The following is a 27,779-nucleotide window of genomic DNA, read 5'->3' on the forward strand; positions in this document are numbered from 1 at the left end:
AATACGAGAATAAAAGTTACAGTGCAGTATATGAAATGAACAATTATTTAAAGAAAGGCAGCATCAAACAGAAAGGTCTTCAGCCTTGATTTAAAAGAACTGACAGTTGCGGCGGAGCTGCAGTTTTCTGGGAGTTTGTTCCAGATATGTGGAGCATAAAAACTGAAAGCTGCTTCTCCCCTGTTTAGTTCTGACTCTGGGGACAGAAAGCAGACCTGTCCCAGACCACCTGAGAGGTCTGGGGGGTTCATAGTGTAGCAGCAGATCAGAAATGTGTTTTGAAATCAACTCTTTGAGGCACTGGAAGCCAGTGTAAAGACTTCAGAACTGCAGTGATGTGATCCACTCTCTTGGTCTAAGATATTAACGTCCAACATGAATAATAAAGGGTAAAGAATCTTAAATGATTTCAAATATAAGCTCATTGTTTCTGTCAGTATGACGGGGAAAATGAGCATATATAAACTTCATTTCACAAAAAGTATTATCACACTAGGGGAGATGATTTTCCTGACCAAATTCAATACAAAAGAAGCCTAATATCAACTGCTCTAGTTTGTTCCCAGAAATCTCAAGCAGATTTGGGTGCAAATGAAACAGATATTTTTTCTAATTTTTGCCAATTCTGTCAAGTTTACATCCCTGACAAAACGTCATAACCTATTGATGTATAGCCCAGTTAATACAAACATGGAGCGGTGCTTTATCAACAGAGGTGTTGCATTTAGTGGACAGAGAGCGTAGTTTATCATTAGGCCTAGATTTTAATATTGGGAGCCTGTACATGAAGATGAAAATGTCTTTATTATGAGTAACCCCTTGAGATGCAGCATCTCGTTTTCGAGGGGGTCCTTAACAATAAATAAATAAACAGTACAATCATAATTAGACACAACAGTTAACAAAACGAAAACAGACACAAAAACAGACACAAAAAAGACAAAAAAACAAACAAAAACATAATCAATCAGTACATTATTACAGTAATGGCCATATCTCTAATCTCATATTGAAATATTGTCCCTTGGTGCTAAAGAGAGAACAGCTGCTGCAAGTGTTTAGCTAAGAGTTGAATCACAGAAGATGCAATGAAGTCTCGATAAATGAACAGCTACTTTTGGATTATTAGTTTGTTGATTTGATTTGATTTAGCACATGTAAAAAAAAAAATAAACAGTGTTACACATACAAAAAATGAAGTAAAGAAGACATGCAAAGGAAACCCAGAAAACCCTAAAGTGGCTTGGCATGTTGGGTTCCCTAAAATAATTCAATGAAAGATAACATATAGAAAATAAAAAACAAAGGGACAGAAGAAAGGAAGAACCAAATGAGAGGAGATAACAAAGAATAAAGAAAGAGAGAAAAGAAAAAGCAATCCCAAAAAAACAAGATAGACATTAGGCTGATACAGTGAATCATTTTTCACAGATTTTTTGAATGGTACAGTAGACTGGGAGGGAGATAATTCCATATCTTAGAACCTCTGTAATTTCTTCTGAATTGGGATGAAGTGGTTTGTGTCTTTTAGGATATACATTTATGAAGACATCCATTAGGCTACATGACAGATGGACGGTCTGTTGTCATCCAGCTAGTTGCTGCAGCATTAAGTAGCTGTGCCATACCAGTTCTGTTGAATGCCTATACTTTACACATTGTTGTGAATAAGTTAATATAAATAGGCTACAAAGATCATAAAAAAGAAAGAAAACTGGTTTTTCATAGCCTCACTTTATTTGGTTGTCACATCCAACAATTATCAATGAAAAGGAATGAAATAAAATGTCTTTCACACAATTTTATGCTTATAGAACAAGCCAAACAATCGCATCTGAGAGTTCTAACTTTTGAAGCAGGTGTTTACGAGCGGTCCGTGAAGGCATCAGAGGATCACCGAAGGCCACAGCTGCAGTCTGTACCCCCGCTATGGTCAACATGGGTAATGTTTGGCACGCACGGAAGCAGCGTTGCACTCACAGAAGTGAGTCAGTACATTTCAAATATTGGAAACAATGCAGATTACAGCTACTGAAGCATTTAGATGTGTCCTCACAAGAATAGGAAGTTGAGTAAATTCTCTAAAGTGAAGAATTTATTGGACTGGTTTAATGTTAGGGTTTGAGTTTAGATTTAAAATTAGATTAGGATTAGGCAGATATTAGGATTGCAAATGGGACTAACCTTTTAGGTTATTCAAGTCTTTACAAATCCAGCTGTTTTGAGCATGTTTCCTTCATAGACCTACATTTCTTTTTGCTAAGCAGTGATATATATTGGCTAAATATATATTTATAACTGTGCTTAATGATACATCACCCCTTGTTAAAAGCCACAGGTCTTCTTGTGTACCTGCTCCTTTCCTATTTCAGTGCAGCGTTCAACCCAGGTCTGAAACTGAACCAAAACCTCCAAATAAAAAGCAGTTCAAATCCGTCTGGGGAGCTTTTAGGAACAGCTGCCCGCCGGCACATGGACCACATGGATGGACTACACTCACGGTCCAGGCTACTGTAAGAACAATCCACCTGAGCCAGAAGATCATATTTCTAAGTTCTGTGTCAGTTTTCATACTGGATTCATTCAATCAAAGACACAAAAAGACAGACACATTTTAGAGTGTGCAGTGAGATATCTGCTCTGGCTCCCGATTGAAGGGTGGGTCGTAGTTAGGGTTGGGCATTTTAACTATTCTGATTCCAATTCCGATTCTTCCTTTCGATTCCCGATCTTATTGATTCTCAATTCCGATTCTTTAAGTGGCTGAGTTGAAACGGGTCACATGTTTATTTCACAGATAAGAGGAACATTTTATTTTGATTCGATGGTGATTGACAGTTTTACCGGGCTTTTTCAACGTAAAATAACTTTAGAGCGCTGCTTGCTGTGCTCTGTGGCTGCAACACAACAAGCGCCTGGCAGTACTGTGGTGCTACGGAAACCATTTGGAACTGATGATTGGATTCAAAAAACAATTTTTTCAAAGGATTCCAATCGCTTCCAATAAAAAAAAAAAACATTCCATTGGAATCAGAATGTTTGAAACGATTCCAAGTTGGAACCGGTTCTCGATGCCCAATCCTTGCAGTGTCCATAAGGCCACATAGGGCTGCAACACAAGGTTTAATGAGAACATTAAACGAGGGGAGAGACGCTGAATTTCAAGTACGTGGAAAGTGTGTGTATGGTTTATACGGGCACTGGTTAAATGGGGTTGCTCCACCATTTAATGCCAGCGTGCAGCTGCGGGGCTATTTTAACTCTTAACACAGCTGGAGCACTCGCAGGCCACCAACCACAGCCTCAGCAGCTGTCACAACGCATTACACAGCCGCAGCTCTGGAGAATAAGAGCACTATATGAGCACAGAGGAAATGTGCCATCTCACTGGTGGGATGAAAACTAATAGTGAGGGGAACTATTGTAGGTGTCGTAGCTTTACAAGCGGATGTTCTGGCACAGAGTTACTTACAATCCACAGGTAGAATGTGCTTCAGTTTTGGTCACACTTTACTTTAAGGTACCTACATAATAAGAGTGACATGACACTCTTATGTAGATACCTTCAAGTAAAGTGTTACCCAGTTTTTTTTTTACAATATAAGCCACAGTAGTGACGCTGCATGTCAAAGGTCCGAACTACTGGAGAGGTGGCGGATTAGTGACCAGAGAATAAACTAGTCCTTTAACAAACTGACACTAGAGAAGCACACACAAACAGAGTTTTTATTCCCTTAAAGACAGACGTCTAACTCAAGGTCCTTGGAGATGCCATTCAATAAACATTTCACTCCAAAAAAGAAGAAATCCACTTGACTTGACCAAATACAAAATTTTTAATATTAAAAATATATGTTACTCGCTTGGTCGTCTATTTTAGTTTTTAGTTTAATATTAAATGATCATTTAAAAACAAATTCCAAGTAAAATATTCTGACTTTTTCCAAAGCTTTCAACTGCATCTCAACTACTATATAATAAATGCAAACTCCATCCACATCGGTGGACATTGATTTTTTTATTCTCTGTTATTCTCTGGCAAGCTACAGACTGAACTGTGACATCATCAAATGCTTCAAGAGCAACCAAGTGTGTTATGTTGGTTCTTTATACACAATTACATTATGGCATTATTGATCATGTACACAATATGCAAGATTGGATGCAAGTGATTAAGATCATATTTTGGACTATTTCACATACTTGGAATTTTGCCCAGTACCTAAAATATGTTACATTTAGGTCCCCATACCATATTTGTCTTGTCAATCGAAATAATTTAATATGAATTTGTAATTGATCCCAGTGGGGACATTTCTTCACTCTGTTGTTATTACACACTACACACAGGCCTGAAATAAACACATGCTCAGGTCCTATACATGCACTAAAGGAGAGAGGTCAGAGTGAGTGGGCTGCGACTGCTGGACAGGTGCCCCGAGCAGTTTGGGGGGGGTTCGTTGCCTTGCTCAAGGGCACCTCAGCGGTGCCCAGGAGGTGAACTGGCATCTCTCCAGCTACCAGTCCACACTCCGTATGGGGACTTGAACCAGTAACCCTCCGGTTCCCAACCCAACTCCCTATACGGACAACAGTAACAGTGAGAGTCGCTAATATTCGGGACATATAAGAGCAGAGTTTATATAAAAAAGGACAGAGCTTTTTCCATCTTTTTCCATCTGTTTTCTTTAATCCCATCATCAGGAGCGGGTAGCTCATACATTCCAGGTTTGCCAGCTGATTACAATCATACAAATACAACTGAAATGTGCAGATGGGTTATACTACAGTATCAGTATCCCCATACAGATTAAAAGCATGTGTCACCTTCCAGTAGAATTCTTATATATCATCACAGAGTGTGTAATAAATAACAAACATGTACATATAACTATCTACCTGTCAGATATGAGGTGTGTGTCTGTCATATTTGAATCAGTAGTGGCCTCTTGTGGTGCACACTGGACAGACTGGTCGCTCCTGTTTCAAACCTCAGTATTTTCAAACCTCTTTTTCTCTTTTCAAAGTTTTTTATAAAAGAAATATGGGTTTCTTTCAACCAAATTGCCTGAAAATAATTGTTTAAATGGTTTCAAAACAGCATCCTGAATGAAATTTGACATAAACCAGTCTGTGATCCTCTCAACATCCTCTGATCTTAACTATTAGTCAAATGATTCAAAATGTAGGTATAATGTCATATACATTAGGTTTATTGAACATGAACTTTAAAAAAAACCCACTGAAAACACTGAAAAAAACATTGAAAAAAAACGTTTAAAAAAGCGACAAAATCATCGAAAAAAAACGGCAAAAAAAGTTCATTTTTAATTTTTACCCGAATGTTCATGGTCGGTGGGAAGACAACACGAGGGTTAATTCAATCCACCTCTGGGTCAATCCAATCATAAACAGTTCAATTATGTGTGTAACACAAAGCAGCACTGTATCAGAAAGCATTTTTCAGACAAACCATCATATCGTCACCTTCCTAAAATAATGGCCTAAGTAATTTTTTCAGGTTTTTAAGAAAACACAAAAAACTGAACGGCCTAAGTCACACGCTTGACATAGACCGTTATACTAAAGGTGTAGAATCACATGACCTGTTGTTCAACTGCAGATGTAGGCAATTTTACCAGAGGTGGCTAGCACCACGAGGAGATGATTTAGGCAAGAAAATATTTTTTGTCAAAAAATGACTTAGGCCATTATTTTAGGAAAATAATGTCAAACACATCAGAAAACATTTCAGACAGCAGGGAGATACAGGGTAGATGTGTGTGGGTTGTGTGGGATGGTACAGTGTTGGGACGAGGACTTGGCACCTCTGACACAACAAACACATGAACTCTGAGGGACACCAGACCCACAAGCCCCGATTACAGCGGACTGCTACAAAAAAAAAATACATTCCATAAAACTGTACACAATTTACAGCTGTGTGTGAGAACACTATCTCATTACCTCACACATTACAATGTTATGCTGCTTGGTATTTGTGTGAATGCTGATTCAGCAGCATTCACAGTACTGTTATCCAATTCTTCAGTCTTCAACTTTCTTTGGTTGCCTCTAACTTCTGCATACGTTCAGCTACAAAAAATATTCAAATATCAAAATGTTCAGCTCTTTAAGCACATGATGGGACACAATTAAATTAAATTAAAGTAAATGAGAGCAGGCTTCAAATCCTCTTTTACTTCAAAATGCTACTCCTATTTCATACTTTCACCTACAAACACCAATCAAACTTTAAAGGGGTGATAGAATGATTCTATAGGGTATTTCACACTGTTCCTTATGGTCTCCTAATGGGGTGTGTAACATTAGTTGGGCTGTAAATGGCCTGGTTGATATTTTATTGGCCCTTATGCATCCCTGTGTTTTGGCCCTATTTGTAACAAGAGCTTTTCTTCCAAATATGGTATGGTCGTGAATATTTAGATGAGCTGCGCGCTGCTTGGTTGAGCCTTAGCCCCGTACACAAACGTAGAGACGCGCGCTGATTGGTTGAGCGAATCGCCAATACACACACATTAGAAACGCAACAGAATCTCATATTCAATCCAGACACTGCAATGTTTCCTTACCAAATTCACTTCTGAGACTTTTTTATGCGAGAAATCAACTATATAAAGCTCAAATATGGAAAATGGATGGCTAATTGCAAATTTGGTAAAACTGTGTGTCGGAGTTCAGCTGCCTGTGTTGCTGCCTCGCCGCCCGGCCTGCCTTCCTCCACAGACCCCGGCCTGCTGTGAGCTGATTGAGCTCTGGCACGGCTGCTGCAGCCCACAGCACCTCATACCCGCGCAAAGTCACCGTTTGGGCTGGTGGACTACTACCAAACGCCGCTGCCCTGATAGAGCTCCAGGGCCTGCAACTCCCCTCTTCCTGCTAGCTAAATGGCCCGTGTGTGAGAGTGAGAGCGCGGTCAGCGAGCTTGTTACACCAGCAATCTGTTACCACATGTTACACACATGTCACGCCACAACATACCTAAAGGTCTTATAAAGCTAACAACGGTTTATTTTATTTTATTTCTATCTTTATTTTTAATTTAATACATACTGTGTACATATACTTATACTTATATTGTTTATACCTATACTTATATTGTTTAATATTACATTTAGAGAATGTGTGATGTGCACCAACAACACCAAAACAAATTCCTTGTATGTGTTAAAAAACGTACTTGGCAATAAAAACCCTTTCTGATTCTGATTCTGAACTAAATGTTTTATAAAGCTAACAACGGTGTCCGATTTCAAGTTAATGAATATTTGTGAGCTGTAAGGGTTTCGTTAGCTGCGACTGTCCCTTCAATCTATGTGTACAGATTGCGGCTAGTTAGCTTCATTTTGGTCGTAATTCGAGTATATTTACAGTTTGAATTTCGTCATGCCACTTATACAACATCTAACTAAATGTTTTATAAAGCTAACAACGGTGTCCGATTTCAAGTTAATGAATATTTGAGCTGTACGGGTTTCGTTAGCTGCGACTGTCCCATCAATACTATGTGTACAGATTGCGGCTAGTTAGCTTCATTTTTGGTCGTAATTCGAGTATATTTACAGTTTGAATTTCGTCACGCCACTTATACAACATCTAACAAAATGTTTTATTAAGCTAACAACGGTGTCCGATTTCAAGTTAATGAATATTTGTGAATTCCAGAGGAATTCTAAGAGGAGGCTAGCTAGCTCTCATTGATAGAGCTCCATCCAGCCGCAGGCTCTATCAATGAGACTCATGGACAAGCGGCGTTTATTTCCCCAATCGTTTGTTTAAATAACTCAACACATTATAATTACACACATTAAAAGAGTAACTGGAACCTGTGGTAAGAGATTGCTGGCGTAACAAGCTCGCTGACCGCGCTTTCACTCACATACACCGGGCATTTAGCTAGCAGGAAGAGGGGAGCTGGAAGCCCTGGAGCTCTGTCAGAGCAGCGGCGTTTCGTAGTCCATTAGCTCAAAACGGTGACTTTGCGCGGGTATGGAGTGCTGTGGGTTGCCAGCCGTGACTGAGCTCCATCTACCTCACAGCAGGCCGGGGTCTGTGAAGGAAGGCAGGCCAGGCGGCGAGGCAGCTACACAGGCAGCACCGGCCTCTGAAGTCGGACAAAATTTGCAATTAGACATCAATTTTCGTAAAATGGCCCATATTTGACCTCTACATAGTTGATTTCTCGCATAGAAAAGTCTCAGAAGTGAATTTAATGGTAAAATAGCATATGAACAATGTATACAATTTCTGAGATCTGCACGACCTAGATTCAGAAGACTAACTGATCTCAGGTCAGCTGTGTAGCCTATGCAAATGTTGGGGTGTGACAAACACAGACTAGAGCCAAATGAGGAGGAGCTGCAATAGTTGACGTCAACTATGGGGCTCGTTGAGATTCGCGCGTTTTCAGAGGCAGTTTCAAATAGTGAGATTTGCAGAGAAAAGAGGTGTCAATGGGATTTAGAGGTTCTATGTATGTCCTAGTTACCCACTAAACTGTCATTATTCAACTATGACAAGGTAAAATCAGTTTTGCATTCTATCACCCCTTCAAACCATTCACAATAACTTCAGCTATTAGGCTTATCTCAGCAACAGTTTTTGTGAAAAGTAAGTTTAAGTTCAGTTGAACAAGTTAGATCGTCATATTAAAGTCATTTCCAGCCTGAACTCTTTCAAAAAGAGCATCAAGGTCTGGTTACCGGAGAGGGTTGCAGAATAGATCAAAGGGCAAGTTACCATTTTTATTTTTATTTATTTCAGAAATTTTTTTTATGTTATGTCATTGATTATCTGTAAGTGTCTTGTCTTGTCCTGATGTTGTGTTGAGGACCACAATGGAAATAAGTCCTGGACTTTATTGTGTTTTTATCCTCGATTGTATTTTATGTCTTTTTTTCATGTGTAAGGCATTCTTGATACAATTAAATAAATCAAATTAAATCAAAAGTTTAGTGTTCCTTTCAGGAAGTTTATAACGGGTGTGTCGTGCGTGACCTACAGTGGGTATTGTCATGGCTAGAGCACGGAGCCTTAAAAAAAATCATCTTAGTCCCTTCTCTATAAATTGCTCTCATGCCCACAATTTTTCCTTGTCATACAACATATATACATCAAAACGTAGGTCTGCTTGTCTACTTTCAGCAAATTTAAGCAATAGGACTTATACATTTTGCTCAGTGAGCTTCCAAATCTTCCTCCATTCGCTGCCCATGTTAAACATCCTTGACATTTCCATGCAAAGGCACAGCGAACCACTTTTTTGAATCGTCTATATGCCCACATTTAAAAGAAAATTTCCACACACATTTTACATCAATACATTCCCAAAGGACTTGCGGCGCTGAAGATGAGGTCATTTCACTTTCACCACCTATAGTTTAGGCTGTCTGAGCCTTTCTTTCACAGGTCGCTCTCAGTGTCCCATGGCAGCAGATGACACAGGTGATAGGTCGTTAGCTGATTACAGAGATCTATCTATCTATCTATTATTACTATCTATCTATCTATCTATCTATCTATCTATCTATCTATCTATCTATCTATCTATCTATCTAATGACAATCCCCTAACACAGGGGTGTCAAACTCAATTTCACTAAGGGCCACACTGCATAATAAGAATCACATCAAGAACCAGACACGTGTAGTTTGTTGACATGCTTTATTCAATCAAGTCAAATATCTTTGACAATATTATTGAATATCTTTTTTTTTTTTTTGTCACATTTTTGTCATTTTTCTAGCCGTTTTCAACATTGTTGTCGCCTTTTCAGACATTTGTTGCTTTTTAACGACATTTTGTTCCTTTTTCCCGATGTTTTTGTTGCACTGTGTACATAAAGCCCTACAAAAGTCAGCAAAAAAAAGGTTCCTTAGCTATCATAGAATTAAGCAAAACAAAGATTTCGTTTTTAACAGCATGGCTACCACACAGCTGACTCACAGCAACCTGTTTTTACACCCTGAATATGAAAACTCTCTCAAAGTCAGCAAATCTGCCAAACTCTGCTTTGAGTGTCACGTAATGACAGTTTGAATAAACAGTTTTCCATCTTTTTGGTTTGGTGAACAACTAGGCAAAAAATAATAATTTTGGGAACCTAAATTGATATGCGGGCCGGATCAAAATCTGCGATTTGGCCCCCGGGCCTTGAGTTTGACACGTGTGCCCTAACACTTTATCTGCAGCCTCCTACATTGTCTGAGAAGCTAACATTTACTGCAGACAATTCGATGTTCATCTTTTGTTCTGTTTGGAAGTCATACTGCAAGAAAAACAGAAGTCAGATCATTATATTCTCACAGCCATTGCATGAGTAATGACTCTTGCTTTTATGCAACATTTACTTTGTATGTATATATTTGTTTTTCTGCATTTATTGTTATGCTATGTTTAATATGTTTGTTTGTTATGTATGCACCTTTCACCAAGGCAAATTCCACATAAGTGTAATTATTGTGGCAATAAAACCTTTTCTGATTCTGATAAATATGGAAAATAAGTTATAGAAGCTTCATCATGCCTGAAAGACTTTGACATATTAAGCTAGTTAAGCTGCAAAGGCCACAACGGACGCCTCTCTGATGGTATTAACAGCATGTAATTGTGTTACGCGTTCATCCCAGGCTAATTTTGTGCTAAAGAGCTGTCTGGCCCAGGTCATATGGCTCCCTGCTGTCAGGCCTTCATGCCCCCCCCCGAGGGTCCCCCTTCTGCTGCTGGTACCCGGCCATCTGGAGCCTCCATCCTCTACGCACAGGCCCAGGAGGGAAAGGAGAGAGGGGGGGGGGGGGATGAGCAGGAAGGACCAGAGGGTAAGCAGTGGGCTGAGAGTTTACCCAGGGCCTGTTGTGAAATGTTTGTTTAAAGCAGGGGTCTTTAACGTTGTTTAAACCAAGGCCCTCTTAACTAAACGAGAGACGGTGCAGGGACCCCCTACTACATATATTTTATAAAAGGAAGTTGCATATTAAACTGGGCCTACAATAACATGTGAGGGGCCTAAAGCCTTTACACATAGTTTTTAGTGAATAGAATACTAAGCTGTTAAAATAATATTTGTTGGCACGATTTTATAAATCATGTTTAAATGTTAAACATACATGTGTCACAGTGAATCCTTTGGATGAACTGTATGTGTGGATGGCTACCTTAGTGACTACCTTACCTATAGGCCAGTTAGCCTATCAATAATGTTTTTGTTTTCATTAATAGGCTGATATATATCTGCTAATATGTTGGATTCATGTTAAGACCTTTTCATTTTTATTTTTTTTAAACATTCAAACAATTAACAATAATTTGGTGGCCCCCCTGCATTAACTCTGAAGACGGCCTAGGGGTCCCGGACCCCCATATTGAAGAACTCAGAATTAAAGGGAAAAGCCCCAAAAATAATCTTTAGAAAAAAAAAAGAAATACTGCAGCATATTGAGCAGTAAATGTTCACAGTAAAAGACAAGTGTTTTTGGTCGTCATTCTAAGCCTCTACCCAAAGTGAGAGAGCCCAAAAAGATGCTAGAAGCTGTGGATGCAAAGTGGGGGGGGGCATAGAAAATGCTTTTCTACAGGGCCCAGAATTTAGTACTACGCCCCTGTGAATGTGACACATGAGTTATACAGAATGATGGATAGTGAAAATGTTCTGTGGGAAAATTTTAACAACAAAAAAAGAGCAGAAATAGGAATACAAAAACGTGCAATAGGATCCAAAAATGGAAAAAAATTATTTCAATTGAAAGTTATTTTTTCAAAACGAACACTGCATAAGATAATGTAGGACAAATCACAGGAAAATGAGAATACAAGGAGAAATGGGAAACAAAATGAAATTGTCTTCTAAAAAAAAATCTATATTGTTGTTTTTTTCTTCATAATGTTTCTGGATTATTTATTTTTTTCAAAGGCAGAGAATAACACACCTGACGGAACATTTTGCCTCCCAAACTGGTTCAAATTTGATCCATTTACAGTGTACAACATACAGGTAAGTAATGCAACCTCTGCATATTGTACTCTTGTACTAGACATAAACACAGCACTCGAAAACACCTTATTCACTTATTGCTGAATTAGGTGCTTTTACGTCCCACTGTTAGAGATTAAGGGAGGGACTTGTCCATGCAGAGCAGTGCTCTTTGATAACAGCGGGGTGGGGGCAGGGTTGGAACAGTCCCACCTCTGCTGGCATGCAGGAGGACAGATGGTGCTCCTGGGCTCAGCCAGAGTCCCATCTAAATAAAGGAATTTAGAGAGTACACAACAGACTGTACAGTACAGCCACAGTACTGTACACACCTTTATACATCAGAATGAAATGATAATAATAACAATAATAATACATTTTATTTATGGCTGCCTTTCTTGCTACTCAAGGACACTTTACATTAACAAATAGGAATAAAAAATAAAACAGATAAAAACAGATGCATAACAAAGACCACACAGAATTACAAAGCAATGAACAACAGCAGACAAATACTTTCAAAACTATCAGATGTTGATATATATATATATATATATATATATATATATACATACACAATACCTGTATTTTGCTGTAGTTGCTATAGAATAGATGATGCTGTACTCTCTGTATAATATATAATATATAAGTTTCTGTAGTTACTGTGTAGTCCCTGTGTATAATATATAATATAATATATATACCTGTATGTCATGTATTATACAGAACAAGTGTGTTTAAGGAGTTTTTCTCCAGCCCTACATTAGCATAGCATAGTAGCACACATCTTCAGTATGTTAAATGTTATGCAAAGTAAATAGTTTTATTTGTACAGTTTGAGAATTGTATGGCAAAATGACTTGAAATATGAAGTAGATAAGGAGTCATGGTGACATATTGTATCAAATATTGGGAGGAATATAACAGAAGCTAGGGGAAGAGGTATCCTATTTACAGGCTGAACAGAGTCTACTACACCCCCCATCACAATACAGCGGATGGGGCTGGAGTCAGAAGAAGATGTACTGGGTAGCTGGGACAGTTTTATTACAGTAATCAACTCAAGATACAGTCATTAACTTTGCACTCTTTAATGCTTACTGCTGCTAGAGATGTATACGTATTCTAATTTTACACACTTACTATTGTTTCTGTTTAAAAAATGCTTAAAATGTTATATAACCCTGAATGTTAAGGATCAATTGATCCTGTTGCGTGTCTGCTTTTTAAAGTGTTGTTGCTTATTTCACCCAGTAGATGGCAACATTACTCTGGTCTGGAAACATGGGACTCATCATAGCAAAACTCTGACAAGTATCCAACGTTGATATATTTGCTCTGTCGTCTAATTCATATTATTGCAATCTTGAATCACTTTTGTGTTGTTGGAATTGGCATTACTTTGTCCGTGTATTAGCTTTAAAACGTTGTAAGCCTATTTGAAGTGATCGCCTACCAGTTAATATTCATGTCTATATTTTCTCTTCCTACAATTAACAGAAATATATCTTAAAAATATATATTTTACAGTTGAGCTGAACTTTATTCAGGCCAACCCAGTGGTTTGGTCCAGAGAAAACAGAGTAGAAACGGTCTTTAAAACAATATATTTCAATATAGTAAAAACTTGTGTGCTATGCAGCAGTACAATTCGTACAATTTGCTCATTTAATACTTTATAAAGATACATTTAAAGATTTTGGCCGCCGGCCGTTGACGCCGTGCATAGCGAATGCGGAAGAAGGTGGGACCGAATCATCTCGCTCCGCCGGGACACTCTTTGACGTTAAACCGACTCGTCGGTCGACATTTTGGGCACAGCATCATCAGCGCTGACGTGAAACTACGTGTGCGAAGGCCGTCCACCCATACTGTCATTAGTGACGAGTCAGACTACGTAAAACTTCGGTAAGTCATGCAAAGCTGTCACATTTTTTGCTCCGCGCCAGTCGGCCAGAGTCGAGGGACAGTGGGCAGACATGTCCGCGGTGCCGGACGTCTCGTTACAACTTTGCTTTGAGAGCAGGCCGACCAACATGGAGTAAAAAAGAAACGTTCCCCCTCGGCTCCGCTGGCAGCGGCTCCTTTCTGCTTAAGTTTTCAGAGCTGCGTCAAGTCACACGGAACAACATGTCGGATGTCTTCAAAATAAAATATTCCATATACGAAAATACTAATGCTTCAATTTTTGTATCAAATTCCTCTTACATATAGCCCTTACTTTCTTTATTTGCTATATTGCGTTGATGAAAGTATATACCTTTCAAAATAAAAGTGTTTAATGAAACAGGGGAAGTTATAGCCCGCAGCTTCATCTTCACTTTGCGTTAGGCCTAACGTTACTTTGTTCAACTTGAAAAACTTGTGTACTTTTTGTTGCCTATATTGTCCTCTGCTTTGACAGGACCTACAGTTCTTGAATTCTGCTTTAATTGAATTTGTTTTAATCTCTTTGATTTTGCATTATGGGAACACTTTCTAATCAGATGTTTCACTGGCAGATAGTAGCTAGACCACATGATCTTGAGATGTGAGTGTTTGAACGGATGTTTATCAGACAGGCCCATGTTCGTTTTTGTGAACATATTTGGAAATATTTGAAGTACAATCTCCTTGTGACTGTGACACTGGCTGTTGACGTCCGTCAGGTCTTTGTGATCTTCATCCTTCAAACTTACAAGCAACGCATGAGTGGACAGCACAAATGAAAGTATAGGGATGCACAGAATCCAGATTTTTGGGGTTCGGCCGAATACCGAATCCACTGGTTAAGATTCTGCCGAAACCGAAAACCGAATCCTCCTCCCATCCTCAGTCCATGAACACAGTAAACACATGAATGAAGTAAAGAGAGACTGTCCTTCCTTTGCCGTACCTGAAGTTGCAGCATTCTGGCTGCTGTCTGGAGATTCCTTCATGCACAACTCGTATTCTTTCAGATGTTTCATACCAGATGTTGTAACAGCGGCCATGTTGTGTATAGTTTAGGGTCCTCGCCACCACCAGACAAATTGGCATTGCAGATTGAACATGTAGCTGGACTTGAATGGCCTTCTTTTGACTGAAAGTTCTGCCAAACAACAACTTTTTCTGCTCACCAGTTCCATTTCCACTTTCTCACAGCCTGCTGCATTGAACGCTCCACCTACGTTAACACCTTCCCGTAATCAACGGCGCCGTCATTACGTCGACCAGCGTAGCGCGCGTAGTGCAAGCGTAGGGTTCGGTTCGGTGGGAAAAAAAACAAACCCCGTCAAAAAGCCCAATATTCAGCTGAATCTGAAGCCCAATCCTGGATTCGGTGCATCCCTACTGAATTCCAAATGTGTTCGGCTGTTCCAGTGATATATTTTCATGAAGAGGTTTTCGTTTACCTACTTTGGTTTTGTCTTTGTAAATCATGTTTCAGATTCAGACTTTAAAAAGTAACTTTTCAGTTTACAACTTTAAACCATTGACATATATATAATGGACCAATAGACCCCGTTGCTCTGGACGGAGACCAGTGAAGGATATTAGAATCACTTTTCCGGTGATCTCTTCCTTTACTGCGCAGCCTCCAACTGACGGAGACAACGTAAATGTGATGTGAGCAACGTGTCTGAAAGTGTGAAGTCTTCTGGTAGCTGTGCCGAGAGAAATCTCAATCATTTCCAATCTTACAGAGACGGAGAGTGTAGGTATATGTAAGGAGATAACATAGACACAGGCTAATTATTGCTAACCAACATGCTAGTTAACATTAGTAATTAAACCTAAACAGCTAATGTAAGTCCAAACTGCCTGCAAGCTTCTCCTGTACTACGGTAATTCCTCTACTGTGCGACAGTAAGTCACTTGGTTATGACCCAATCGTTAGCCTATTTTTACAAAAGCGTCTGCTACGGAGCCATAACGTGAGGTACAAGGTAATGGAGCCTTTTATACATTGTCGTGTTTCTTTAGAAATAAACAATGGCCAAATAGAGTCTTTAAACGCTTCAGATGTAAAGTTATTCTCTGTCAAGTGACGTAAAAAAAAAATGGCGGTCAGTGGAATGCTAACAAGCGGTGATCGCTTTGTAGCAACAAAATGGCGCCATCGGAGGTTCGAGTTCTGAAGCGAAGCTTACCCCCTTGCTTTAAACGTGTGTTTGGCTTTGGCCCGTTGGAAACACCATTTAAACCTCCATTGTGACAATGAAACTCAATAAAAACGGACAACAACAAATAACATTAGGTGGCAAATAGCTCAGAAAACAAAGACAATCCAAGGGGTGCAGGTTATATATTATGTTATCAGAGGGGGGAGAGATCCTGTTTAACCTAGTCCCAGGGAAATGCTGTATCTAACTAGTCCTAGGAGAGGCAAGTTTGGTGTCACATGAAAAGACAATAATTTGTTTGGGATCTCTGATAATGGTACTGGAGAACAAATACAGGAAGTATTAATACTCTGCTTGTCTGTATGCCTAGGTGACTATGGATATGTCAGTCTCGCCTCAGCTGGACAGCAGTTTGAACAACTCGGTGACAGATGGAGAGGGGAACTACAGTGAAGACAGTCGGTCTCCCCAGGTCACACACACACACACACACACACACACACACACACACACACACACACACACACACACACACACACACACACACACACACACACACACACACAGCTAAAGTGTTCATCAATTTAAACGGACAGAGAAGGTACTGCAGGGCATCAATGTCACTTCAACACTTGATGGACAATTGTTACACTTGTTTAGCCGACGTTTAGACTTTCCAGTCTATGATGTTTCACTAAGGCTACATTTACATTTTGGTTTGAAAACGAATATCTTTTGCTACATTTACCTGTCATTACCCCTGCTCTGGCATTCCCCCTCTCATTCCCCCTGCTCTGGTGTTTTCCCTCTCAATTCCCCCTGCTCTGGTGTTTCCCCCTCTCATTCCCCCTGCTCTGGTGTTTCCCCCTCTCATTCCCCCTGCTCTGGCGTTTCTGAGCCCCTAAACCGGAGACATTAGGAAACACTTCTGACCCGTTTTGGTTTGGAATCTGCGGGGTTGTGTTTCAGTCTCAACGGCCGCAAACGGAGACCTTTGGCAACACCGACACTGACCCCAACGTTTCTCCTCCTGATTGGGTCATGACATCTTGTTCTCTCAGACTAAGCTACTAACATTAACATGGCAACTATCAGAGACGGGCAGAGTCTCCACTCTCCCTCCTGTTTATGCCCAGTACATATTTTGGTTTGGGCGTGTTAGTTTAAATGGAGATTAGTTCTTCTACTGGAGCTAAAAACACTTGCAGTTTTGGGGGTTAAATTATGGAATGAACCTAATCAGTTGAAAATATATATGTCTCTGTTGAGTTTCGCTTTTGGCTCAAAACTCCGCTTAAAAACCAAAACGTAGCGGTGTAAATGTAGCCTGAAGATCAATGTATCTTCTTTTACAGCACACATAATGCTAGACAGTCCTTCCAGAAAAATGCAGAGTTTTTTGTGATTGTTGCGGGCAAAATCCTTGATTATGCGGCACGTTTTCTTAAAAAGAAATGCTAAGATATATGTGACTTTTTTGCAACGAAAATGCGGGGATTATGAAATCATGCAAGCACCGCATATTTTGCGCGGAAATCGGCAATTTATGCGGCAAAAGTGCGGCATTTTTGAAAAAATGCGGCCCCCGCAACTTTGGCTGATTATGCATTGGATTATGTGATCGCATAATCGCGTTTTTCTGGAGGGACTGGCTAGAGATGCTCAACAGTGACACCTACTTTTTGAACAGCTCTGGTCCCAGAAGTGATTTTTTTCACCATTCAATATCTCCATTGACGTTTCAGAAAATGCTTATACAAAAAGTTTTAAGCCTGGAACCAGGCCAACCAGTTACGAGATGAATCGTGACGATAAAACATTGGATCCGACCCAAAAGAACACGTTGAAAACGTCAAAAAAGGCAAAGGTACAAGAAACAGAATCAGAGACTTCAGTGGTAGCAGCTCGCTAGCCGTTTGCGGGTTCGCAGGTGCAGTGTGCATTTCCACGGTAACAGCGAGCTCCACCAATCAGAGACGATGCTGTTATGCTAGGATTGTGGGTAGTGTTGTACTTCTCAATGACATTGTGATTAAAACATGTTTTTCTTATATCAAGGTTGATTTCATACAGACTTGTGGCCTACGTTTTACAACGTGACAGCTCGTGGTCAGTGTACCTTGGATGGTTTAGACATCTAACTATAAATCGGGGAATCTTTGTATGTGCGTGTATGTTTGTCTGTTGAAATATCTCATGAACTGTTCATCCAATCTACTTCACACTTTTTTTCCCTGGGTACCCAATGAACTCGGGGTTTGTATTTTGGAGCAGTTTGGACAGCATTGGATATTGGATATTATATTAATAAATTGTGAAATAAACTGGATCTTGCCGTGATTGTCTGGAGTTGTGCCTGCAGGTCTCGGTGGCAGGAGAGTCTCCTGGTGTGACTGTGGTCCAGCTGTGTGATGGTCAGACGGTGCAGGTCCAGGGGGTGATCCAGGCCCCTCAGACCTCTGTCATACAGTCACCACAAGTCCAGACTGTCCAGGTGAGAGCATGCAGTGGTCGCCGATGCCATGATTTTTACTCATATTAAGCTTCAGCTTCTTTTTCTTAAACCAAGAACAGCCTGGTCTGTGAGATACTGAAAATTAGCCCCACATGTTGACTACAGGCTGTGTGCACAGAAATATCAGAATCAACAAGATCTGTTTTTACGTCCTGTGGTGTTCAAATTAATTCTCAGGACACTCATAACAACATGTCAGAGCAAGTTTAGTCATTCAATATATAACCAAGTCAAGTCTATCAGAGCAAACCCCAAGTCATTGAAGACAAGTCCAGGTAATTTCTCAAGTCAATTCAAGTTAAATCTGTCAAAAAGTCTCAAGTTGAGTCTGAAGTCTTTCGCGTCAAATCTAACTCCTAATTTCCACCGGTTGCAGAACGTCTGCAGACCGGCTCCGCTGCGTGTCGGCTCCGTGCTCCGCCGTCCGTCAACACCCACCAGGTCCGGATTTTTTGCTGAACGGCTGCGGCCATGACTGACAGCTGTAGTCACGAGGACCCACGAGATCTCGCAAATTCACGTAGAATACAACCACAAAACCAACAACAGTTATTTGATTATTTGATTATTTTAATGAAATGAGCTGGTTTGAACTTGGAGATGCAAGAACTATGCACTAATCTAGAACACAGGACCTTCTTCCTGTATTTACTTTCTTGCTCCCGCCCCCAGACACATCCGACCAATAAGAGGAGTGGACGTTCATGCGTGATTTGTAATGACACATTTTGGTACGCTTGGATTTTTCCAGGTGTGAAACCAAACCAAACCGAGGGCAAATCGCTCCAAGTTTACAAACTCATCAACTGATTAGGACCAAAGCTAACAAACTACAGGTGTGAAAACGCCCTAAGCCAAGCCTCTAGTCTGTTGGAGCAAGTCTCAAGGCATGCCTGAAGTCATTCAAGACTACTCCTAGTCAAATTTAGTAAGTAAATTGAGTAAGTTTCCAGTCAAGTCTCAAAACAAGTCCAAGTTGAGTCTTTATTCTGCCAGAGCAAGTCTCGAGTCCAGTTTTAAGTCATACAAGACAACGCCAAGTCTAGTCTCAAGTCCGTCAGAGTAAGGGTCAAGCAAAAGAACAAGTGAAATGTAAAGTCCTCATTTTGGCAACTTAAAGCTATAGTGTGTAGTTTCTGTCTCCCCCATGAGGAATTTTAAGTAATGACAACAACACTGTCGGTGCGTCCACATGATACAAGCCTTCCGTGATCGCGTACCCCCCCTCCTCCTCCACATAGGTGCTAGTAGTCAAGGAGGACACCATGATGAAAAAACCATGATGGACTCTTCAGAGGAGGTCATTATCTTCACTGGAGTTTCTGCGCGGGACAGTCCCCGGACGCCCCAATCTTCTGAACATAGTCCTACTGAGAAATCCAGAGAGAGTTGTGTGGAGCTGATAGTCTTAATTAGCTTTGTAGCAACTCATCTGGTAATGGCTTGAATGTAACCAGGGCTCGTGGCCTCTGGTTGCCCCCTTTGGCAACCACCTGTTCAATATTTGTGTTTACAAATATACAAAAAATATTACAAAACTGGAAAATGTTATTTCAAAAGAAGTCAATATTTTATTTGGGTGTCTCCGTAAAGTTTAAACACTACGTTCGTGCACAACACATTTCAGCTGTTATGCGACCGCTTTCCACGCACGTGCGTTTCCAGTGAAAAGATAGATACAGGCAAAGCAATTTTCTGTTCACGTTAACCACGCATGTCAAAATCCGGTGCTAATATGGCACCGGTGGCCGGTATCTACCGGACGGAATAGCAACGCAGATTTCGGTGCCTCATTACGGTGCCACCTAAATGTCTGCGCTGTTTTCTGATGCTCTGAAACCCACGTTAGAGGCAACAGAAGCATCGCTGCATGTCACGCTAGCAAACACTAATAACACGTTACACTTGGCAGCAGGTAACAGCGGGACGTCCAACAGTCTGCTGCTAAAGCTAAGAGCTAAAACACACAAACTAGCACTGGTCACTGCTGTTGTCTGAAAAACAAAACAGACGGGACTAAATGTTGCGTTTACTTAAAACTGGTAAACCTCGTGGTGCATTCAAAGTTATACAAATACCCTTTTCTCATCTGTTTTTGTTTTTTAACAGCAATTTACTGGTGAAAGAAGTCATTATTGTTAAAAGTTATTGTTTGTACTTTTTAATAATCATTCAAATTCCCCCCTTTTTTCTGCTGATCCGAAAATGTATCCGATCCGTGACTCAAAACCGTGATCTGAACTGTGAGTTTTGTGATCCGTTGCACGTTTGAGAGGGAGGAGAAATTAAATTCCAAGCCATTTTCTCATTGTTTCATTATTAAAATGTGTGGTATAGTTACATAAGAAATTAATTGCTCCAAATATAGGCAGTTTAAAACATGGCAACCCTATTGTTAATTTCGGAAACCAAAAGCTGATGCCTGGTTGCCAAGCCGGCAACCACTTTAAAAAGTTAGCGTCGAGCCCTGGTAACGGACGTTCATTAATATAAAAAAGTTGGGCACAAATTTAACAAAATAAAACTGCTGTAAATTAGAGTGTGGATCGGGCCACATTTTTCTGTCCAAGCCTGGCCTGCGTCCGACAGAGCAGTAACCGAGCCCGGCCCGAGCCCGACAGGCATTAAGATATTTCTGTCCGAGCCCGACACAGTTAAAAGCTAATTTTCTTCTCATACTAATGACACGCGTATGTTTGTTTGTGTGGAAAGCTTTTATTAAGCAACTGTAGGAAGGCATTCGGAAATGTCAACAGGTGAGAGCATCAGCGCACACGGGGCAACAAGCGCTCGTTAGGGTTAAAATGTTCAATGCCTTATCGCGCTGATGTGACCGAGCCCAACCCGAACCCCAACATCATTTCTAAATATCTGTCTGAACCCGGCCCGTCGGGTCCCGTCGGGTCCCGTCGTGCTCGGGTCGGGTATCCATCCTCTGCTGTAAACAAACCATGCCATGTGTAGGAAGTACTCAGAGTCCCTGTAGTCTAATGCAGTGCATCTGTTAAGAGGATTGATGTGAGCAGTAGGATCTGAGATTTAAGCTCCGCAGTGTAACCTTCACATTGAGGAGACGTTGTTGTTGCGTCTGGCCAGGAGGACAGCTCCACCAGCTGTATACACATCAGACAACACTGACCTGGGGCTGGAGTGGTGTGACGCTGACAAAAAGTCTGAATCGGATCGTTTCCCTCGAACAATGCGCTGTAGGCGCACAGATGTTTCTGTATTTTTTCAGCACTTGAAAGAAAAAATCAAATTTGATCAGATACCATGTTGCTGCAGATTTCCTTACAGGTGCAGCTTGGTTTGCAGAGCACAGGTTCATTTGTCATATCATGAAAAGTATCATTCAGAGGAAACGGGTCAGGAAGGACATCACACCTGTCAACTGCACCTTGAAGCAGCAGGTGTCAACCGCAAAGTGGTTTTCTAACTGATTTCAACTCACTCTGTACTTCATATCAGTGAGTTGCATCAGTAACACGTTCCACTTAATTGTGGTATTGGTTGAACTTTCACAGTAACAATTACATTGTCATAGAAATGCACAGTTCTGATTGAGCCAGTGTATTAGAAGTTACAGTGCCTTGCGAAAGTATTCGGCCCCCTTGAACTTTTCGACCTTTTGCCACATTTCAGGCTTCAAACATAAAGATATAAAACTGTAATTTTTTGTTAAGAATCAACAACAAGTGGGACACAATCATGAAGTGGAACGAAATTTATTGGATATTTCAAACTTTTTTAACAAATAAAAAACTGAAAAATTGGCGTGCAAAATTATTCCGCCCCTTTACTTTCAGTGCAGCAAACTCTCTCCAGAAGTTCAGTGAGGATCTCTGAATGATCCAATGTTGACCTAAATGACTAATGATGATAAATAGAATCCAGCTGTGTGTAATCAAGTCTCCGTATAAATGCACCTGCTCTGTGATAGTCTCAGAGGTCCGTTTAAACGCGGAGAGCATCATGAAGAACAAGGAACACACCAGGCTGGTCCGCGATACTGTTGTGAAGGAAGTTTAAAGCCGGATTTTGATACAAAAATATTTCCCAAGCTTTAAACATCCCAAGGAGCACTGTTGCAGCGATAATATTGAAATGGAAGGAGTATCAGACCACTGCAAATCTACGAAGACCCGCCGTCCCTCTAAACTTTCAGCTCATACAAGGAGAAGACCGATCAGAGATGCAGCCAAGAGGCCCATGATCACTCTGGATGAACTGCAGAGATCTACAGCTGAGGTGGGAGACTCTGTCCATAGGACAACAATAAGTCAGTATAATACGAAAAAAACTGGGCCTTTATGGAAGAGTGGCAAGAAGAAAGCCATTTCTTAAAGATATCCATAAAAGGTGTCGTTTAAAGTTTGCGACAAACCCACCTGGGAGAACAAACCAAACATGTGGAAGAAGGTGCTCTGGTCAGATGAAACCAAAATCGAACTTTTGGCGGCACAATGCAAAACGTTATGTTTGGCGTAAAAGCAACACAGCTCATCACCCTGAACACACCATCCCCACTGTCAAACATGGTGGTGGCAGCATCATGGTTTGGGCCTGCTTTTCTTCAGCAGGGACAGGGAAGATGGTTAAAATTGATGGGAAGATGGATGGAGCCAAATACAGGACCATTCTGGAAGAAAACCTGATGGAGTCTGCAAAAGACCTGAGACTGGGACGGAGATTTGTCTTCCAACAAGACAATGATCCAAAACATAAAGCAAAATCTACAATGGAATGGTTCACAAATAAACATATCCAGGTGTTAGAATGGCCAAGTCAAAGTCCAGACCTGAATCCAATCGAGAATCTGTGGAAAGAACTGAAAACTGCTGTTCACAAACGCTCTCCATCCAACCTCACTGAGCTCGAGCTGTTTTGGGCAAAAATGTCAGTCTCTCGATGTGCAAAACTGATAGAAACCCCACCCAAGCGACTTACAGCTGTAATCGCAGCAAAAGGTCGCGCTACAAAGTATTAACTTAAGGGGGCTGAATAATTTTGCACGCCCAATTTTTCAGTTTTTTATTTGTTAAAAAAGTTTGAAATATCCAATAAATTTCGTTCCACTTCATGATTGTGTCCCACTTGTTGTTGATTCTTCACAAAAAAATACAGTTTTATATCTCTATGTTTGAAGCCTGAAATGTGGCAAAAGGTCGAAAAGTTCAAGGGGGCCGAATACTTTCGCAAGGCACTGTATATAGTTGCATCTCTGAACATCCAGACTAAACGGTGTGCAGAAAAATGACAAATGAAGTCATTTTGCTACTTTTATAAACTTGCTTTGAGAGCATAGGCCTAACAAGCATAGGCATAACTTTCACTCACATAATAATCAATAAATGGACATGGACCCACGCCTGTTTAAGCTGGCATAAATCAGACTGGTCCTTTGTCTGGCGCAGACATTGTCCTCTAACAGGGCCAAAGCAGCCTTTGTGTTGATAATGCTCAACCATTACGCACCAGTGTGTGAGTCATAGAAGCTTACTTAACCCTAACCCTTACATAACCCTAGCAGATTCCTGTTTGTTATTATTCCAACATTACCCTTTGGGTGGCATAATGGAAACCTGTTTATTCATGCTGCAGGCAAATTATGCTCGGAGAAAAGAGGGCGTTAACTCACACACTCACAAATAATTACACAGTAGACAGATAAAACTCTCTGTTGAGTCTTGTGATGGGTTGGTTCAAAACAAAATGCTGCTTCCTTTCCTTCTTTGACAACATCCTTCTCTTTCACTAGTTGGTGTATCAAACACATCCCAGAATACTCCCAGAGGTCTGTGTACGGAAAGCAACGCCCTCTCAGTGATAACATTTAACACCAAATATGTTTCCAACATTTTAAAAAACTATATTGTGGGCAGTGGTGGAATGTAACATTAAAGTACATTTACTCAAGTACTGTACTTAAGTACAAATGTCAAGGTACTTTTTTACTCCACATCATTCATCTGTTACAGCTTTAGTTACTAGTTACTTTACACAGTAATATTTTTGCACACAAAGCACATGTAGTTTATAAATACAGTCTTGTGTAAAGTACTTGAAAGCAATACTTGAGTAAAAGTACAAGTATCTTACCAGAAAACGTCTTTGGTAGAAGTTAAAGTCTCCTTTTAGAATATAACTTGAGTAAAAGTCTTAAGTATGTAATATTTACTGTACTTAAGTATCAAAAGTCTTTTTCTGATATTAAATGTGCTTAAGTATTAGAAGATAAAGTAAAAAAAACGTTGATTATGAACTTTATGGCCAAAGGTGTGTAACGTTATCTTCATCACCATTATCGTCGGGGGGGGGGTCATCATCTGTTACCATGGCAGTAGAGCCTGCATCAGGTGTTTCCATGACACTATCAGTCATTATGCTTTCGCCTCCTCTTCTTCTGATTTTATTTTGTAGTAACGAGTAACTAAGATGCTTAGGGGAAATGTAGTGGAGTAAAAGTACATTTTTAGGGCATTTTTAGGCCTTTATTTTCACAGGACAGATGAAGACATGAAAGGGGAGAGAGAGGGGGGAATGACATGCAACATAGGGCCACAGGTCGGAAATAAATCAATTACTGAAATACTGCTTGTACTCTCCAGATTGCCGCTGTAGCAGAGCAGGAGGATGACGAGTCAGTCACAGACACCCAGCAGAGACGGGTGCTTCTCTCCAGGCGTCCATCTTATCGGTGAGAAGACGCTAACATTAAACAAGAGCGTGATAAACAGCACAGAGTGTGTCAAGTGTAACGCTGATAATGTTGAACTGTCTGTGTGGAATCACTTAATGTGTCTCTCTCTTCTCCCACAGAAAAATACTTAATGAGCTTTCATCGGATTCGCCGGCAGTTCCTAAAATCGATGAAGAGAAGACGGAGGAGGAGGTGGCGGTGGTCTCCAGCGCTGCCTCAGCATCAGCACCAACCTCCATCTACCAGACCAGCTCCGGACAATATAGTCAGTACACGAACATGAACAGGGATACTAGCCTCAACACCCTCTCAGTCTACTGCTCTATAAGATAAGATAGGATAAGATAAGTTTAGATGAAATAGATAGACTTTTATTGATCCCAAATTGGGAAATGTCAGCACTACTGCAGCAAATTATTAGCGTGGTTGATCCCAGACCCTTCTCAGTTGTAACTGAGAGTGGACTTGCAGAGCAAATCTCAAATTTTCTGGAAGTTCGTAGGGTTTTCCCAGGCTAGCAAACTATCAGACACACAGCACACATACAGAATATACAAGAAAATAATAAATAGGAACAACAAATATTCAACAAATAAAATTAAAAAAATATAACATCTATACAAGTTGGGAGAATTTTTTTTACAACTACTTAAATAGTATTTATAAGATGTAAGTAAACCCTATGTTTGTGCAAGTTGCACTTAGTGCAGTATTGTGATGAATATGAGTCTTATCTAACACTCAGTGATGAAGTTATCCATGGTTATCCATGGTAGATAACTGTTCAATGACCTTCTCTCCACCCCAGCTTCAAAAGTCTCCTGTTTGCAGCCAATAACGGAGTCAGCCTTCCTGATCAGTTTAAGATAAGATAACATAAGATAAGATAGACTTTATTATTCTCACAATGGATAATTTCCCTTGTTACAGCAGCTCCAAAAGAATTCACACCCAGCAGAATAAGACAAATACACATTAAATAGACATAGGAACAATATACAAAAATTATTATAAGAAATAGAAAAAATAGAATAAGAGTAATGATAATAATACTTATGTGCACACTTTAAACACCTTTTTTTTATTAATAATTAAAAATTAAAATAAATATATACATAAATTGTTAATGTTAATGTCATTTTCTATATATAGAGTAGCAAAGTGGACGGAACTGTGGGCTTAACTGTGGGCCCCTTCAGAACACAAGACAATATAGGTAAACTATCTTTCAACATACTTTTGTGTAAATAAACTTTAGTGTGTATCTTTTCGGGCGCACTAAGAAGTATTTTTAAATGGCACTTCCTGAGAGCCTCCTTGCCGTTTGGAGACGCGTAACCATGGTTACCCCTGCCGACCTTAGCTCTGGCGACATTGCCAGATAACGCTTAAATTACTGAAAAAGGTAAACAACTAGACCAGCAGTCGTTTAAATATGTAGAAATGTAAATTAGAGCGTTATTGACATTACAGAGCTCCTTGGTTTCTGTCCTGACTTTATTTATTATTTTTATGAACGTTGTCGTTATTTCCGCATTGCATTGTGGGATACTTATGCCGGCGTAGTGTCCAGTGTTTGTATTCTGTAATATTTAGCCTGAAGAAATTATGCAATTCACATACTATTTGTTTCATACTAAGGTTTCTGACATACAAAAAAATCTCACATACTGTTTTAGCCGACTGAATAGCATGTTAGTATGGGATTTTGGACTCAACCAAAATAAGAGTTTACTTGCAAAACGTAATGTGCAAAATAATCGTATTTCTCGATTACGTTGTTTTACGTGATCGTTATGAGCTGAAATTGAAATTCGAGTCATCTTACATTTTCTATGAGAAACATGAATGAACCCTGATGATACCTGACATAACATAACTCCCACGTTGCTACTCTGCTGACCCCACACAGTTGCGATCACCCAGGGGAGAGCCATCCAGTTGAGCAGCCCTGGAGTGGAAGGCCTCCAGGGGGCCCAGACTCTGACCCAGCCTGGAGCCACAGTCCTGCAGTGTGCCGCTCCGCCCGGAGATTCCCCACAGCAGTTCTACATCCAGGGAGGACAGGTCCTGGTCCAAGGTAGGCTTCAACCCATTTAGAAATGTATTTTTCTTTTTCTTTCTACACTTATGTTTTTTTCTTTTTGTATATTTTATCAGGGAGGGTACGGAGCCTCTAAAGAGACATGGAATTTTTTCTTTTCTTCTGGTGTGCATGAGATTTTGATAGCCTTAGATTGGTTTCTTGTGAGCATGAGATATTTTTGCGTGCGCACCATAAAGCATCTTGTGCGCACCAGAAAGTTTCTCGTGCGCACCAGAAAAAAAAAAAAGTCCTATCATGTCCCCTTAGGAGCTCCATAGTACGGCATAGGGACATCATACATGGTTCAAGACAATCAAGTAACTTACAATTCTTCCAGTGTAGATACACATACAGTACATAATGATACAATATCACTCCGAGAATTGCATCAAGCCATGAGTCAA

The 27,779-nt window shown here is 40.2% G+C and overlaps 1 protein-coding gene across 1 annotated transcript in view; it reads left to right on the plus strand.

The window, feature by feature from the left end:
• Positions 1-13,882: 13,882 nt before the first annotated feature.
• Positions 13,883-27,779, plus strand: part of LOC120568367 (cAMP-responsive element modulator-like) — a 29,504-nt gene continuing 15,607 nt past the window's right edge. The window contains exons 1-6 of the mRNA XM_039815841.1: positions 13,883-13,897; positions 16,445-16,546; positions 18,437-18,568; positions 25,198-25,286; positions 25,409-25,554; positions 27,202-27,369. Of these exons, the coding sequence (XP_039671775.1) occupies positions 16,451-16,546; positions 18,437-18,568; positions 25,198-25,286; positions 25,409-25,554; positions 27,202-27,369 (631 nt within the window). The 5' untranslated portion in view covers positions 13,883-13,897; positions 16,445-16,450. The remainder of the gene's footprint in view (positions 13,898-16,444; positions 16,547-18,436; positions 18,569-25,197; positions 25,287-25,408; positions 25,555-27,201; positions 27,370-27,779) is intronic.

The sequence above is a fragment of the Perca fluviatilis genome, chromosome 11 (assembly GCF_010015445.1).
Source record: "Perca fluviatilis chromosome 11, GENO_Pfluv_1.0, whole genome shotgun sequence".
Lineage (NCBI taxonomy): Eukaryota > Metazoa > Chordata > Actinopteri > Perciformes > Percidae > Perca > Perca fluviatilis.